The 18,232-nt window shown below is 49.1% G+C and overlaps 1 protein-coding gene across 3 annotated transcripts in view; it reads right to left on the minus strand.

Annotated features, from left to right (window-relative positions):
- The window catches only part of GLP2R (glucagon like peptide 2 receptor), a 41,706-nt gene extending 25,828 nt beyond the window's left edge, over positions 1-15,878 (minus strand). For 2 of the 3 annotated variants that reach the window (XM_047709056.1, XM_047709053.1), the window contains exons 1-4: positions 15,483-15,878; positions 8,408-8,495; positions 6,398-6,502; positions 2,813-2,952 (exon numbers count right to left, since the gene is read on the minus strand). In XM_047709056.1, coding sequence (XP_047565012.1) covers positions 2,813-2,952; positions 6,398-6,502; positions 8,408-8,495; positions 15,483-15,599 — 450 coding nt within the window. In that variant the 5' untranslated portion in view covers positions 15,600-15,878. The remainder of the gene's footprint in view (positions 1-2,812; positions 2,953-6,397; positions 6,503-8,407; positions 8,496-15,482) is intronic. The other variant, XM_047709055.1, reaches the window with a different exon arrangement.
- Between the last annotated feature and the right edge of the window lie 2,354 nt (positions 15,879-18,232).

Here is an 18,232-nt window from a genome sequence, read left to right on the forward strand (position 1 = left end):
AAAATTTCCCTGTGACCCTTTAAAATACATTTCCTCTCATTCCCTCACACCATCTTATGCCCAAAGTAAACACTGGTCTGCTTTCTGTCATTAGAGATTAATTTTCACTTTCTTAAATTTTATATAGATAGAATCCTATGATAGGTTTCCTTCCCTCCTTCCTTCCTTCCTTCCTTCCTTCCCTCCCTCCCTTTCCTCTTTCTCTTTTTTTTCTTTCCTCCTTCCTTCCTGCTTGCCTTCCTTCCTTCCAAATATATGTATTTGTTTATTTATTTACCTATTTGTTTATTTATCAGAGAGAGAGAACAGAAGCAGGGGGAGGCAGGCAGAAGGAGAAGCAGGCCTCCTGCTGAGCAAGGAGCCTGACATGTGACTCAACACCAGGACCCTGGGATCATGGCCTGAGCCGAACGCAGATGCTTAACCGACTGAGTTACCCAGGCATCCTGGGATCTTGGTTTCTAATAACATTTATCCACTTAAGAGAATCCAGAACTCTTGGAAGAAATTGCTAATTTGGGCCCAGAACAGGAAAATCATCAGATGAGTGGTCCAAGACCAATGAGAGTATTACAAAAGGACACAGGAGCCAGTCTGGAGGGATTTCATTAGCTAAATTTAGAAAGAGAATGAGCATCAAAATAATAAGTGAATAAAGCAATTTGTAAATTCATAGCGATACCCAAAACCAGGGGAAAGGGGAAGGAGTCTTCTTTCAGAAGAATGCCAGCTAGTAAATATAGAAGAAATGACAGAGGGGCGCCTGGGTGGCTCAGTTGTTAAGCGACTGCCTTGGGCTCAGGTCATGATCCCGGGGTCCTGGGATCGAGCCCAGCATTGGGCTCTCTGCTCAGCAGGAAGACTGCTTCTCTCTCTCCTACTCCCCCTGTTTGCGTTTCCTCTCTTGCTGTCTCTGTTAGATAAATAAATAAAATCTTAAAAAAAATTTTTTTAAATGGCAGAGCTCAAATTATCTCAAGTCAGCATCGTCGATGAAGGCTGTGATACTGACAAAGAGAACAAGACACACACAGGATTCCAAAGCATCGTCCCACCAGTTACTAGCCAGATAGAAAGGGAGAAAGTAGCTATACCATTGAGAGATCTGGTTGTCACTACCAAGACCAAGTGATCACACAGAACATCATCGTAGTGAGACACCTGACATTTTGGTCTCCTGGCATGCGGCTACACAGTGTACCCAGCACCTACGAGGATGAACTTGGGTCTTACCAAACCTCCAAACCCAACTTCCAGCTTAAGGACATGCAGAAGATGAAGAACGCATCGAATGACAACAAAGTTTTCGGGGGGGGGGGGCGGTGTCTTCACAAAGCCAGTGTCCTGGGCTGCCATGGGCTGGGATGGGGAAGATTCTAGATTAAAAGATGCTAAAGTGATATGAAATGAACCCCAATATATGAACCAGGACTAGACTCTGGTTCAGGGAAGAAAAGTTCTAAAAATGGGAGGGAAAAATTGGGGAAACTTGAAATGAGATAAAACTTAAGCTGTTAGGACGTTCATTGGAATCGTGGTGCTGTAGTTACGCAGAATAATGCCTTTGCTTAGGAAGGACCTGACGAATATTTAAGAGTGAAATGTCATGATGTCTGCAAATTACAGTCAAATATTTCACAAAGAGGGAGACAAAGCAAGAGCAAATGGGGGAGGGGGGACGTTAATCCTTGTTAATATGTTAATACAATGTTAATCATGTTAACACAATAAAATTTTGAATTTAGATAGTGGGTCTGTGGGTGCTTATTATTCTGTTAACTTTTCTATGTGTTTGGCTATTTCAAAATAAAATGTTAAAAATAACAGATATATATCAATTGATATCTCTTATGTGGTATGGAAAACTAAATTTTATCATTAAAGTATATATATTAAAATTCTATACACACATACAAATTTACATACAAACATGATCTCCCTAAAGAGAATCTTTTATCGTGCATAAGGACCCCCGACTGATGAGAAGGAAGAAATCACGTATTTCGTTTGCCAGCACTCAGAAGATCAAAGATCTGCTATCACTAGCCTTTTTTTGGGCAAAATATCAACCTGTTATTAGAAACACAGGCAAACATGGCCAGAAGCTGTTTTTTTATGTTTTGAGGATTTTGAAGTTGGTTTTTCATGTTTTGGGGATTTGTTGTTTTTTGTTTGTTTGTTTGTTTTTTTAAGTATTTGAATTCTTGGGGAAATGGCCATTGGCAGAGAGGACAAGGCAATGCCCCAGGCCTCACCTCTCTAAAGAGAGAAATCTTAACTTCCGGTCTTGGAGAGAGCAGTTTCCAATTCTGGTTTTGCTGTCCTCACGTGCTACCTCAGGCGCCTGCGGGGCTGAGCCCAGAGGAGGCCATAGGCATTCCACACCTGCTGGAGGGTCACTCATGATCCCCCGAGTCCCAGCCTCAGCTGCACGCTGGCATTACCTGGGGACCTAGGTACTGGTCTGAGGCCCAGGCCCCACACAGACCCAATGCTCGGAATCTACAAAACTGTTCCCTGAGTATTTATTAAGTGTCTATGGTGTGCACACGCTTTTATGCACCCAGTACTAGGCCAGGGATGAGAAACCAGGCGGCCTGAAGCGTCCCCATGTCACCCTTGTTGCAGAAGAAATCCAGTGGCCAGAAGTTGCTTTCATGTGACTGTGGACCTTCTCCAGGGGAGTCTGGGCTAGACCAGCTGTGGGGGAAGTCTGTGTGGCCCCCAAAGCCAGCTGGGGTGGGGGGCCCTGGTGGAGGGTGGTAGGGGCCTGGGGCCCGGGGCCCATCATCACCGGGCCAAGCGCACTCACGTTGCTGTAGGAGCTGTGGTTCTTGGAGCATTCGGAGTCATCCTGCCAAATATCTGTGGAGTTTTCCAGCGTCTGCCAAGTGCCCGGAGCCAAGCAGTATCTGTAGGCCCTTCCTGAGTTTTCTGAAAGTAAACACAGCTCTAGGGGAAAGGTCAGAGCAAGCAGCCCGTGCCTGAGCACGTGGTGAGGCCCTTGTCCTCACCGCAAAGCTGTGGAAAATCCCAGGGAAAAGGGATTTTCACTTCCCTTTTGGGGGGGTGGGGAGGGGGTACTCATTAGCATCCCTGCTGTTTATTTGGGAAGGAAAGAAACATGGAAGCCTCTGAGTTTCATAACAAACCACGGTCCTCTAATGTCTGTTGTGTTTACCCAAAGTCTCTGGAGTTAGAACAGTTCCTGGTGACTCAGAGACGTGGGAGCCCTCAAAGGTGCAGCCCAGCTGGGAGACGCGGACCTGGGGCTTCCTGGCTGCGTGCAATCAGAGAGGGGCGTCCTGTCCTGGTGTTCTAGAGGTGGCGCCATGAAAAAGAGAAAGAGGTGGACAGAGCCTGCGTTGTCACCTACAGGCTTGGTGGCCTTGAGCTTGGGACCCTCCCACTCCCAAGACTTCCAGTGTCTTCTTGAAGAGCTGAGGACCATCATGGTCAAGGTACCAGCCCTCCCCAAGTTGGGGGGGATTCGATGAGTGTGTGCATGGGCATGTGTGTGTTTGCAAGTAACAGGATGCCTCTGTGTCCGTGAGGAAGGCTGCTGTGACCCAGTCATGTCCATTCCTAGGTCTCACCCCCAAAGGGATTGCCATCCTTCCTCCCCACCGGAAAACCAGGAACTGGATTTGCAAATGAGCAACGGAAATTGTCCTAATGTCCCTCTCCCGACCCTGCACAGTGTGGACCAATGGTGACTATTTGTTGAGTCCGCAGATCAGAGATCTGCTGATCTGCCCAGCTGAAGTCTCCACAAGGGTCTCTAGCTGCCTTCTCTAACACCATTCCCCAAAGCAAGCTCTTTGTCTTCTCCCCCAAACCTGGCTAGTCGCATAATTTCTAGCTCCTGTTGATGGCAAACCCATCGCCCCGGGCCTCAGGCCCCAAACCTTGGAGTCATCCTTGCTTTCTGTCTGTCTCTCCTACCCTTCATCTGGCCCATCAGCCGATCCTGTCACCTGGACCTTCCAACATACCCCAAATCTGAGCCCTGCCTTTTGGCTTTCGTCCCCTGCTCCCTGCTTCCTGGAGCCACCTCTCTCTCTCTCACCCGGATTATTGCAAATGCCTCTGACGCTCTTGTCACTCGTGGTCTATGGTTCACACAGCAGCCACGCCACACCATGCCTCGCTCCAAATCTTCCAAAGGCTGTCTGAAGACAAGCCAGAGCCCTTCCCGGCCTCCCACAAAGCCCTGTAAGGTCTGGCCCCCAGTACTCTCTGACCTAACCTCTTATTGGCTCTCTTCCCCTTCAGGGCAGCCCTCTCCCTTGCTGTTTGTGGGACATGCCAGACGTGAGCAGTGGGAGCCCTGAGCCAGCACCCAGATGATGGTGAGCATGGGTGGGGCCAGGCGGGGTGTGAGCTCAATTCCTCTCCTCCACTTTCCAGCCCTCTTGTCCCTCACCTCCTGCTTCATCTGACAAGTCTTGATGGTTCCTCTGCCTCTGCCTGCATTCACTCCATCATGGTCCCTTTCTCTGGATCCCTGCAGTCACTTTCAGTGTCAGCTCTCTGCCCCCCAACCCCGTTCTCCCAGCCAGCGAGCCATCAACATCAGATCCCCAAACCACAAATTGTATGAAGTCCTTCCCATGCCTCAGCCTCTTCCTGGCTCCATGGGATCTCAGCCTCCAGAGGAGAGTTAAAACCCTTGGTGTCAGACCCAATTTCTATGCAATCAAGCCCCAGCCTCCTGTAGAGTCAAGTATCGTCCCACCTCCCACCCTCCATTGTGTGTCTTCTTCTGGTCTTATCCCACCAGAACTTTTCTCCTTCTTTCTTCTCTAAACCCTTCCACTGACTCCACATTTTCTTCTCACTGTACAGATCCCTTTGGATTCTAAGATTTAATGCACAGGACGTTGAGTGGAAGAGTAACTTTCCACCTTCTGCGAATCACACTCCTGTTGGGGCACTCTGGAAGCCCAGAACCCATTTTTTAAAAAAAGCCTTTAACTCAACTCTTTGTAAGTTCAGATTTTGGACAACTTTTTTCCTTCAGGTGGAATGGGCCTCCATTTTTGGCTCTTGGGAAGAATGCACAGGTACAGGAGCTGGGCACGGGTGGTCTGCTCCATGTGCCCTTGAGATCCAGGGACATTGGAGTCTTAAAGACCTTCAGCATTCTGAGGGCTGGACTTTGGTCTCCACCTCAGTTCCATCTACAAAGCACCTGCTGTGTGGCTGACTCCAGGCCTGCCTTTCTTATTCATTCAGTGGGGTCCCAAGAGTAGTTGTTCACCTGACTTTATAGACAAGAAAACAGTTCAGAGGGCTCTAGACACTTGCCCAAAGTCACTGAGTGTAAAAGAGACGAATGGACTCTGGACTCCAAGTGCAGTGCTCTCCCCACCCCACTGGAGCTGGCTCCTACTCGGCTGCTTCCTTCACTTATCCAGACTCTCCGGTCCAGCAAACTCTGGTATCTTCCCTTAAACATCACCTCTTCACGCCTCCTGGGTCACTTCCAACCGGATTTCACCAGAGGACAATTCCACAGAACATACCACTAGCCGTCCCACCCAGAATGCACCTCTCTTCCTTGGAAACTCTCTCTTTGCACTAGAGGCCTCAGAAAATCGAAACCAAATTTTAACCGATGATTTACTGAGCTGAAATTAAATACAAAATATCACCATCTCTCCTTCTCTGTAACCCATTCCCACTTGGTTTTGCCTGGAACTTTGTAATTGCTTATGTTTTTTGAGAATAGTTTTTTTTTTTTCCTTATTCTTTGATGGCCTACAGTCGAATGTAAAGGAGTTCTAACCAGTCATTGTTTCTCTACCCCTTCCAGCATAAACCAACCAAGAGGCTGGGCAGCTGGGGCAGGTGGGCATGTGATAATCTCCTGGGGGTCCTACATAATAGCCACTTCCTTCAAGCAAGATGGGGGCAAGCTGAGTGGTTAAAGACTCTATCTAAGTCCTATGGGGCTTAAAAGCACCACCCAGTAGCACCACCTTCCAAAGCTATCACAAGGATAGTTTGGGCACCCTTCTTCTCCATCCAGGAAGACCAAAGTTGTGGGTGTGAGCTTCCCAATCTCTCCCCCAGCTCCTTCTCCTCTCCATGGCAACCCTCACTGCAGCAAATTCTGTAGAAGCTGAGCCTGGACTCTCCAGTCTTCAAAGAAAAGAGGACTGTTGTATATTAATGGAGCACCAGATGCAGAAGAATGTCAGGAAGGCAAGACGAGGTGCCCAGAGAAGAAGGAAGATGGATTATTGACAGCTTAGGAGACTTGTGGGGAAAGAGGACTTGAGAAAAGTACTCGGTTGCAATGTGCTCTTCCTAATTGCTCCCCAGATGGCCTACCCAGGAGGGACCAGCCTTTAAGAGAACTGCCAGAAAATGGTAAAATAAGACTTACTACCTTCACGCCACCAAGGTAAGTATGAAGGGCAGGGAACGGAGACATTTCCTGGAGAAGAATGAGGCCAGCACACGTATCGATCAAAGGTCCCATTACAAAAGGTCCCTGTGGGGAGAAAAGGTCCTGGATGAGGGCCATGTCAGAGCACCAGGGCCACCGATGGAGGCAGAGGCCCCTCCCTGGCACGGGAAGCTGTGTACCTATGCAGGAACTAGCACGGGGGAGTCCCATTGTCCAGATACATCAAGGATGAGGAACAGTGTGGGGAGGAAGGAATGCTTAATGCACCCCGAGCTCTGTGGCTTTGTCTACTCAACCTGACCTCTGGCAGCGGTCCCATCAGTTATGTCCATGTGCACGTCATGCTGATGCTGGTTTATTTTACATGGACTGAACTATCACACAAACTCGGGGTCAGGAGGACACTTGGAGGTTTACCCAGTGCCTTCTGTTCCATAACTCACTACAGAATTGTCAAACCTTCATCAGTTAGATGCTGGAACACCCTGACTGTGAAATGCACGATACGACCCATGGGTATAGGGAGGTCCAAAACTGAGGTTCTTGGTTGCCCATATCCAACACAACCCATAACCTCTGTAGGGTCATATCTCTCCATTTGAAGACCAACTCAACAATCATAATGAGGCATTTGCACCACCTCAAATTCAGGGGACGATTTGCACCCTGGTACTTGGCAGAGAGATGCTGAACACACAGGGCACTGCCTTATGGACCTCCTGGAATGAAAGGAAGGGGTTTCAGGTTGGATCCCAAATTCCCATGTTGCAAGTTCCTCACTCTTGGGAACTAAGCATCATTCCTGTCTGCTCCCTATTGGGGCTAGCATGCAGGGGCCACTCAGGTTGAACAACCACGTTACTAGCATCAGGATCCCACATATACAGATCTGCCAGCTTATAAGCTGGCTCAGGGCATCTTGTCGACCCGGATGCCAAGTGTTAGCACATGGTCTGTGTGAAACAATGTTCACCTGGCCAAGCTTCTCACGGTAGGACTCCAGAAAAAGAGAACATGCCCTACTTTGATTTCAGAAAACAATATTCCCTAAAGTAAGGGGTGGTTCTCATAACAGATACCAAGCTCTGATTGCCACCAGACTGGGCTGAAGAAATAGTCAGAGGGAGAGGGGTATGGCTTGAAGGTTGGGACTCTTTGAGTCAGGAAAAAGAAGACAGCGTTTACGGTATCCTCTCCTCCACTGAGCCGCTGAATGAAATCATCTGAAGGCAGTCAGGAGGATGAGAGGCCAGATTTCATCATTCAAAAAAAAGGGGGGGGGGATCTGGACATATCTGAAGAGTCAGTATGCGGGCAGGAGAGGCCATGGACTGATCGAACGATGAACATATTTGCTGGAAGGCTCTAACCCTAGTCTAGACCTGGCTAGGAGAAATGTTGGACCTCCTCCCACCCACCTACCCAACAGAGTCCCAGGTTAATCTATGACAGTGGCTCAGGTCATGCGATTTGGTGGTGAGTGTGGTGTCACATCTATGTATATACCGTCCCATGTGCTCTTTTACAATGAGAGGTGGGGAGCTCTCCTCCCTTCCCTTGAACCTGAGTAGGCTTTGGTAACCACCTGATGCAACTGAATATGGGAGGAATAGCTTCTGAGGCTGGCTCATAAAAGGCAAGATGGCTTCTGGTCATGCTTGCCCTGGAAGCCTCACCACCATGCTGGGAGGAGCCTTGTCTGTATGGACAGGCCACTGAGAGTGTTCTGGCCAATGGACTCATGGCTGGGAACCACAGTCAGCCATCTGTTGTCAGTGCAAACAAGCCTTCTGATGATTCCAGCTCCCAAACACTGAGCCTTCCATCTAAACGCCAGACACTGTAGGGCAAAAACAAGTCATCCCCACTGTGCCTGGTCTGAATTCCTCACCCACAGAAACTGGGATGATGAAGACGATGACTGCTTTAAGCTACTGAGCTTTGGGGCTATTTGTTACACAGCCACAGATAACTCATACACCTGCTTACCAGAAGGTTCCTTGAGCAAGTCTCTCAGACACTTCTCTTTGTATTGAGCCCACTTGCGAGTTGTTTTCTCAAGAAGGGATCCTGTAACCTGGGCAGAAGAAAACCATGATGACTCCCAGTTCACTACAGAGGTGGCCTTGTAACTGTTCCTCCACAAATTTCAAAACTTTCCGTTGAAGTGGCCATAATGGCCTGCACCAAGAAATAAGACTTCTTTGGCATCTTATATTCTATCTTAAAGGTGGACACAAATCTTAAATTGACTCCATAATCCAATCATATTGGTTTTAGTACAGATATGAAAGACTTTCTTAAAAAGATTTTATTCATTTGACACAGAGAGAGAGAGAGAACAAGTAGGCAGAGCAGCAGAAGCAGAGGGAGAGGGAGAAGCAGATTTCCCATTGAGTAGGGAGCCTGATACAGGACTCAATCCCAGAACCCCAGGAACATGACCTGAGCTGAAGGCAGAAGCTGAACTGACTGAGCCACCCAGGCACCCCTGAAAGAATTTTACCCCTCCCCCAAATCTTCAAGTGAGGTTGATATTTTAAGAGGAGGCAATATGGTCTTCCTGGATGTCACACACGATGAGATTAACAGTTGCATGTTGCTAAGATTACGTGAATCTCAAGAAGAAAAGCTCCAGTGGAAAGAGCTCCATAGTGTGTCAGGGGAAGGCTGGGAGTATTGTGGGGACCTGAGCCATCCCACCTGGCTGACTGAGGGTCCAGAGTCAAAGACTGGGTAGAGAGATGCTCTGCTACCATACTGAGACCTTGGGTTTTTTCCCTTTCTATAATTAACTATTCCCTCCCATAGAACCTTAAAAATACAATATGCATGTTTGGGCTTTCCAGATAATTGAGTTGTCCGACAACATCTAATTGTGTTTCTGTACCACTCGTTGTTTCATTTTTAACACAACAGGGGGCCAAAAGGGTTTTTCTCTTCTTCAACTGACTCCTCTTTATTGAACACCTGTTACATGCCAGGCTTTGCATTAGGGAGGAACTAAAGGGGATGAGGTGATGGAGAAAACACAGCTTCTGCCCTAAAGGACTTAGAATCTGCTAAAGATAAAATAACTGTATAATTGGCTGACAATCAAAGTCAAGTGATGTTCATACCCTATCGTTCTCTGGTCCTGAAGAGTTTCATCCCCTAGGGGCTTGGTGTTGGCAGAATCAGCCACAAACCAGAATCCGGGAGCTGTCCTTGGCTCCTTCCTCCACATCATCCAACCAGACACCAGATTCTGTCCTACACCTCTCTCCTGTCTAACCCTGTTTCCCATTTCCCCTGCCTCTGGCCTGATCTACACTGCTCCAGAGAGAGAGGTCCACAAGGCTGTCCTGCCTAAAGTCTTCCCCTCATGGCCTGTCGAGTTGAGATGACATCTCAACCACCCCAGGGCCAAACCTCTTGACCCTAAGTCATGTTCCTTTGTGACTCCATCTTTGCCTTTCCCACTGGCCCTCCCTTCTACCCTCATCTTCATCTGCTCGCCCCTGAAGGCTCAACTCAAGCCTAATGACCCCCCAGTCACACTTGACCACCTCTGTCACTGAAGTCTTGAGCCAGGAACCCTTCTTCCCAGTGCCCTGTGACTCCACACATGACTAAGTCCTGTGTCCCATCATGTTGTACTATCATTGGTGGTTCATTTGTCCAACTCCTTCTCTACCCCATATGTTCCTTGAGGGCCAAGACATGACTTTCATCTCTGAATACAAGTCCCTAGCACTAGCCAGGAGTTACTGTCCTCAATTTCCAGCTAAAGAAACAGAGGCACAGGCATGGGGTGGAGCTGAAGGTGGGGAATGAGCATGGGAGGGGCTAGATATGTGATCTGGGATAAGGTCACCCAGTTCAGTTGGCTTTGAGGCTTTGTGTCCTCTCACAAGGGGGTAAAAAACTCAAATACTTTCTTGGGCCAGGAAGACAGCCTAAAAGAATGAGGTAAGACACACATAGCAACAGGTGTAACAACAGGGAGTGGAGAAGCCCAGTGTAAACTGGGGAGATGATCCATCAAAAGGCACGTGCACGCATGCACGCACACACACACACACACACACACACACACACACCCCATCTATGAGCCTTATGGATGTCAAGCTTCCATGTTCTGAGTCACTAGTATAGTCTTTCCTCTCCCTTCTCTGCCCAGCATGGCCTACCCCCCAATACTACAGAAGGCACTATGGCACCTGAGAATAATTCCTTTGCATCCTTTCCAGAGAACCACACAGACAAAATTTTTGAAGATCTGGTAGAGTCATAGTTAGACCAGAGATTACCAAATATTCTCAGGTCATGGCGCCCTTGGTGACTTGCCATTTTCCCATAGTCCCCCTAAGCCAAAAGAAAGACCTAAAGTCCGATTTTTTGAGTAGGTAAGGCCAAAGGACGTCAGTATTCGCAACTCAACAATGCCTACTGGAGATTGCACAACTTCCCAAACTTGGGGATCCAATAGGACACCACCTTGATCCACATGGATGTTTGCGCAGTACTTGCTTTTCAGTACAGCAATTGCAACAAACAAACAAACAAATGAAAAACCAGCTTTGCAGAGATACAACATCAGCAAAGGGAATGGGGCACAATCTAATGCTGAAACCAGGAACTACCTTGAGCTAGTAATTCCCAGGGTCTAGCGGATGTCATGGGTCGCTTTGCTTCCCTTGAAAAATTAAAATATTGGGGCACCTGGGTGGCTCAGTGGGTTAAGCCTTTGCCTTTGGCTCAGGCCATGATCTCAGGGTCCTGGGATCGAGCCCCACATCAGACTCCTTGCTCGGCGGGGAGCCTGCTTCCCCCTCTCCCTCTGCCTGCCCCTCTGCCTGCTTGTGATCTCTCTGTCAAATAAATTAAAAAAAAAAAGAAAAATTAAAATACCTTACAGCACCCCTGTGAGCTCACAGTGGTGCCTTGAGGCACATTAGCACAACCATCTGGAAACCATGGGATTAGCCAATAAGTAATAACAATGATGATAATGATGAGGAAATAATTGGCATTTACCCTTAGGCTTCAGTTTCCAATAAACTTTCAACCTCCCGCAATACCTTCTGTCTCTGAGTTACAGCATAAGAGTCACGAAGGGAGTTTGCTAACACGCTGTTTAGGAAAATCAGCTTCCCGACGGGACTATAACTGGATTTGTATTATTTTTCACACGTTCTGCAAAGAAGCTGAGAACCAAATCATCAGCTTCCAGAATCCTCCAAGCCGCCAAAGTTAGACACTTTCTTGGATAAAGAGCTACTTATATTGTCAGGGACATCACTGGAACTGGCCAAGGAAGAGACAATAAAATCAGTCATGCACGTGAGCTGTGTCCCTGGACTTACTCTGCCCTCTTCCCTTGCCCTTTGCCATGACTGATGGCCATGGTCAGAAGAAGGGGAAGGAGAAGGAACCAAATTTGTTCAGTTCAGGGGAGCTGGACAAACAGACTGTCTTCCCAGTTACTTGTTCCGAAGACATGAAAAACACAAGATATGACGATCACATCCAGATCCAAACAAGGTAAGGAGGCAAAGAAATAGCATGAACAGATGTTTTCTCTCTTTTTTTTAAAGATTTATTTATTTATTTATTTATTTGACAGACAGAGATCACAAGTAGGCAGAAAGGCAGGCAGAGAGAGAGGAAGGGAAGCAGACTCCCTGCTGAGCAGAGAGCCCAATGTGGGGCTTCATCCCAGGACCCTGGGATCATGACCTGAACTGAAGGCAGAGGCTTAACCCACTGAGCCACCCAGGTACACCCAGATGTTTTCTAACTGGAAAAAAATCAACTTGATCTTGATTCCTCTTTCCCTTGAGTGGGCAGCCAGCATCAATGCCCACCTTGGCTGAGAAGCGATCAAGGGAAAGGGAAAAAAGACCTTCTGTGAATTGCTCTCAATCCATTTTATTGTATTCTTTGTTCAAGAAGGCATACGCCTCTCTGTAATTCAAACAAAAAATTGCAGGAGAGGGACGCCTGGGTGGCTCAGTTGGTTAGGCAGCTGCCTTCGGCTCAGGTCATGATCCCAGCGTCCTGGGATCGAGTCCCACATCGGGCTCCTTGCTTGGCGGGGAGCCTGCTTCTCCCTCTGCCTCTGCCTGCCATTCTGTCTGCCTGTGCTCGCTCGCTCTCCTCTCTCTCTCTGACAAGTAAATAAAATCTTTTAAAAAAAAAAAATTGCAGGAGAGCCCCAAAAGGGGAGAAGGTGGAATCCTGATCTTAGTATCAGAAATGACCGTCTCTCAAACCACAAGTGACTCTTAATCTCACAAAACAAACTGAGGGTTGCTGGGGGGAGGGGGCTTGGGAGAAGGGGGGTGGGGTTATGGACATTGGGGAGGGTATGTGCTATGGTGAGTGCTGTGAAGTGTGTAAACCTGGAGATTAACAGACCTGTACCCCTGGGGATAAAATATATTATATGTTTATAAAAAATAAAATTTAAAAATAAATAAATAAATAAATAAAAAAGAAATGACCGTCTCCTTCCAGCCTCTTCTATCTGGGCACACGCTTCCGTTTATTTATTTATTTTTCTCTTTCTTTCCCTTTTTATTTTAACTGAAAAAGGAAATCATCTAGTTTCATGCTTCTACCAGAAGATGCATTGTGAATATACATCCATTTCAAGAGCCATACTTCTAAAACATCATTTTAACAGCTATGTGATGTTCGGTAAGGGAATAGGATATGATTCAGTTTTCAAATTCTCCAGCATCGAACACTTACATGGGCCAAGACGCATGCTAACGTAAATTCTGCTGTACTGAAAATATTCACAATTAAACATTTGAGCACATCTTTATTTTCTTAGGAGAAATTCTTTCAACTGGAATTTCTGGGTCATTGAATATACACATTTTTAAAGGGTTTTGATAATGGACTGACCCATCCTCGCCAAATTTTTTTTTTAATTTAAAAATATGCACCTTTTTACGCTCCCCTCAGCAATGTAGGAAAGAGCCACAAATTCACTTCTTAACGAGCCTGAGAGAGAGAGAGAGTTTATGTTTTTTGAAGCCAAAGCAACTGTTAATTAACTTAAATGAGTCCGGCAGGGGGTGAGGGGGGTGGACTGCTTGAATTTAGAAACTAAACTATCCCTGAGAATTTCTCATTAAGTGAATTTTTAGGAAGACTTCCTGCCAGAAAACACGCCACGGTCATTTATATTCCATGCAGGGAACGCGTCTGTGAGCAAAATTCATCACGAATGTCTAGCAAAGCCTTGTAATATAAACATCTGGGGGAAAACTATGGGATTTAAGACCAAGACCAGAGAAGGGGGGGGCAGGGGTCATCACGGTTAGGGACGCACCCTGGGGGACTGACGGACCGAAGAGGTTCTGAGGACAGACGGGGTGGCAGGTGGGGGAGGGGGCACTGCTCACAGGGACATTATTGATTAGGAACATGTTAGATGAAAGGAAAAAGGTATGGCTTTGTCAGCGTCCTACACCAGCCTGAAGCACTGACGATTTTGCTGGTGTAACATACACATAGTCATACGTCCACAGCTGCCACGGCATGCTGGGGAAGAGAGAACCCAGGGCTTGCCTCTGGGCTAGTGGCTCACCCAGAGGCTGCCACCACCGCAGGGATTCCACAAAACCACCCATCGGGCTCACATCCTCAGTCTGTGAGGGCTTGAAGGCAGCCTCTGGAAGAGATCAGACGCAGAGAACTTGGCAGGTGTTGTCTGCCTGTCTGGTTCCAAGTTGGCACCAAAGAAAGCTTGATGAGGTGAATATTTGCAGCATCATGGCACCATGGCTCTCCCTAGATGGGGGCAGGAGGGATTTGGAATCCCAATGTCTACACACACAGAGACGAACTCCACCCATGGACCAAAGGAGAAAGAGAACCCTTCCTCAAGCCACTTTCATTACCTGCATTTCTCGCGTGAATGGGACTGGGGTTCCTTCATGTTAGGGTCCAGCATGAAAATGGAACCTCCAATGGGAAAGGGGGCCAAAGTCTAGTCTCCCTGGATAAGATTAAAACAAGCTGAAAGTGCCTGGGTGGCTTGGTTGGTGAAGCGTCTGCCTTTGGCTCAGGTGGTGATCTCAGGGTCCTGGGATTGAGTCCTGAGTCAGGATCCCTGCTCAGTGGAGAGTCTGCTCCTCCCTCTGCCTCCCCATGCTTGATCTCGCTGTCTCTCAAATAAACAAATAAATAAAACCTTTAATGAAAAAAAAAAGAATAAAACAAGCTGTCAGAATGCCCACCATGTAGGTTGGGTCACACACATTGTAGGACACAACCCTGAAGCCCTCAAACATCACACCCTGGGGTTACTGTAGCCAACACAAGGAAGTGTTTTCATCTGTAAGTGGGATTAACAGGAGGGACTCCCTCGAGGGGCACAAAATGAGTTAATACAAGGGACGCACCTGACACTTGCTGATAGCACGATACTATTTAAGTCTGATCCTATGTTTGTTAGGGGGGAAAAAAAGCATAGGTAAAAAAATAGCAGAAAAAGGTCTGAGAGTATAAGCCCCCAAAGGCAAATGAGGGTGATTACTGGGCAGTGGGAATACAGTGATTCGTAGTTGGTATTTACACTTCTTTGAATTTTATACGTTCACTTTTTTAAACCATGATCATTCTATATTTTTATACTAAGAAGAAAGGAAGGAAAGGAAAGGAGAAATGAAAGAAGAGAAAACCCCCTCACTTGGGCCTGAGAAAATTGTAAAAGCAGACAGGAGGCTATCTGGGACCAGTTTAAATGCTATGCACAGAGTTCATGATGACCCTGGAAAATGCTTACAAAATAGTGTAAGGGGGGAAAGCCAGGATACATTTCTGCGTCATAATTTCAGCTGCTCAGAAACACGCATAGAAAAAGGATTTGCAGGAAATATGCCAAAATAGTAACAACGATGACCTCTGAATATATTAGGCTTATGGTTAATCTTTGCCGCCTCAATACTGTTTTATATTTCCCAAATTGCCTGCGAGAGCCGAAACTGCTTCTGGGATCCGAAAAGATGCAGAACTGACCCTACTAGCAGACACCATGACAATTCAAATCATAAACCGCTCTTACTTGCTTGATGGAGACCAGGAGCAGCAGGGCAAGCATGGGCCTCGCAGGGGCAGGAGGAGAGCGCTTCCTGGAGGGAGGGGGAGGCCTGGCCCCCCGGGCAGCAGCAGGGGTGTCCATGGGCAGCGCGTGGACTCGGGGCGGGGGTCCCGCTTTCCTTCTCCTGGGCGCTGCCTCGCCCGCCGCCGGCCTCACCTTCCTCCTGCTGCGACTTCACAGGCGCGGGCGCGTTTCTCGAACAGTCCAAGATGGACCACAGGCGGCGGCCTCCTGCATTCCTCCAGGCACCGCGCGAGGAAATGTTTGCACAAACCCTCTCCACGCCGCGCGGAGAGCATCTGGACGGGGCTAGAGCCACCTACCGATGATTCTCCCCGGTTTCCCATCGGTGGTGGCTCATCCCCCGCCCCAGCACCCCCCACCCCCACCCCCACCCCCACCCCAAAGGCAGGGAGATTTTTCCCAGACCTTGCCCCAAGTCAGCTGCGCTCCAGGGACTTCCTCAGCAGAGGCCCGCCCCGGAGGAAAAGCCAGGGCCTGGGCGTCTGGGGCTTCTACTCCCAAAACCCAGCTCAGGGCACGAGGCCCGCGGGCCAGAGCCTCGGGTTCCAGCCGCTGAGCTGCCAGCCAGCTGTGCGGTGGGCGTCTTGGAGAGGGAGGCCCGTTTCTTACCAAGGCCCCCAAGGGCAGGGTCTCCTTCCGGGGGGCCCTGTCTATGCAAACACTTGGAGGGAGAAAGCGGCTTGGACTCAGGATCGCGTCTACCCAAGAGCCTGGGACGTGCGGGAAAGCCAGACAGCCCTCCGGATTGCCCCCTTGCACCCCCGGCCCACCTGGCAGAGGCTTGCCCCAAATGCACCCTACCCTTCGCCCCATGATTTGCGCAGACTCAGCAAGTGCGCATGTGCAGAACCTTTCAGCCCCTGACCACCTGCTTCACGCTTCCTCACAACAAGCAGGTGCGGGGCGTGACGACTGCTCCACCCAACGGCTGGGGAAGTGAGGCACAGAGAGGTTAGGTTGCTGGCCCTTGGCCACACAGCCGTGAACGGCAAGGCCGGGAGACCCAGCATCCCCCGACATGGCTACCTGGTCAGGTGCTGATCTTCCTTAACTCTCCCAGAACGGTCCTCTTCCCCAGCGAGCTCCTCGCGGGGCCTCGGCTCGGCCCTTCTCGCCCCACCGCTCCCTGCGCAAGTTTACCAGTCTACCCGGGAGGAAGCCATCCTGCCTGGCTGAGATGCAGGTGGGCTAGAGACAAGAAGATCCTGTTTTCATTTAGGCTAGTTTTGTTTTTCTCTCCATTCCAGTCGGACGGAGGAGCTCCTCTTGGCTGACTTGTCTGAGTGAATGAATTCCGGACGGTTGGGGAAAAACAAGTAAGGATCATTTCCTAGAAGCCCTTGGCAATCTTAAGATCCTGCCCCGCCACGTGGCAAGATTTTAAAACTTAGCGGAAAAATGCTCCTAGTGAACAAAGACCCCCCCAAACGGACGGGGACAATAGTACAACCTCTGGAATCAGCGTGGTCGTCTCCGGGACAGCAGGACAGATTGTGCCCGACAATGCTCCGATTCTTTTCCTTTCGGCCGGAAAGCCATTCTGGAGCCCCACGACAATGACTGCGTCTTCCACGCTGCACACTCGCAAAGGAAATGCCTGCCCGGTAAGAATATTCTAGCTAATCTCTTTGAATGTATTCTCAAAAACGTTCTTTTTCTGAAGGGAGAGGGGTTGGGGCTGCCCATGACCTCCCTGCTGTTGGACAGATGCCATCTAGTGATGAGATGTGATAAATCCTCTTCCCACGAGACAGATGGCCAAGCCCACAAACAGGGTTCACAGGACATTGCCCTCTGTCTGCACCAACAGGAGGTAGAGAGTCAGAGGGACCCACATGGCACCACCCTTCTCTCCTACCTGCCCAGTCCAGTGTCTGCAGGTGTATCTGGGGGGTCCTCAGCTCAGCTGCAATCTAGGACTTGTGATTCAGACGCCTTTCAGACTGGACTTTTCTGTGACACTCCTGCCCTCGTTCTTGCATCAATGTCCTCTGCCCGAGAAGTGACTGTCCCCCACTTCCAGAGGGGCCCCTTGGTGAGGGCAGGAATGAGAGTGCCACGGGCTATGCTTGCCAGCTTTTGAGGCCCCAGGACGGTGCTGAATGCCGAGTTCTGTGGAGTGGGTGCTGCCCGCCCCTGCTCCCCCCAGCACTTCGGCCCTGGAGCGGACTGCCGGCACCTCAAGTCTCTCAGTCCCAGAAACAGGACGTTGTCCTTGGCAGTCCCTGTGTCCGTAGGGCTGGGCAGGGAACGTGGGATTCCCCATTTTGGGCACCCGACACTGAGTAAGTACCCTGATGAAAGCGAAAAGTGAGGGTGGGCAGACTCACCCAGACACCTGCCCAGATGCCCTTGGTCTTCAGTCGAGCACCAGCACCCTCTGCAAGAGCCAAAAGGTGGGAGGAACCTGAGTGTCTGTGGACCGGTGACTGCATGCATACAACGTGTCTGTCCACAGCATGAGATGCTACTGAACACTGAAAAGGGAGGGAATTCTGCCACCTGCTACATCACGGGCGAGCCTTGAGGACAATACCCTGAGTGAAATAAGCCAGTCGCAAAGAAACAGTACTGCATGACCCCACTCATGGGAGGGCCCAGGAGCGGCCACCTTCATAGGGACAGGAAGTAGAGAGGCAGGTGCCCGGGCTGGGGTGGGGGGGATGGGGAGTAAGCGTTCCCAGGGGCGG

This window comes from Lutra lutra, chromosome 16 (assembly GCF_902655055.1).
Source record: "Lutra lutra chromosome 16, mLutLut1.2, whole genome shotgun sequence".
Classification (NCBI taxonomy): Eukaryota; Metazoa; Chordata; class Mammalia; order Carnivora; family Mustelidae; genus Lutra; species Lutra lutra.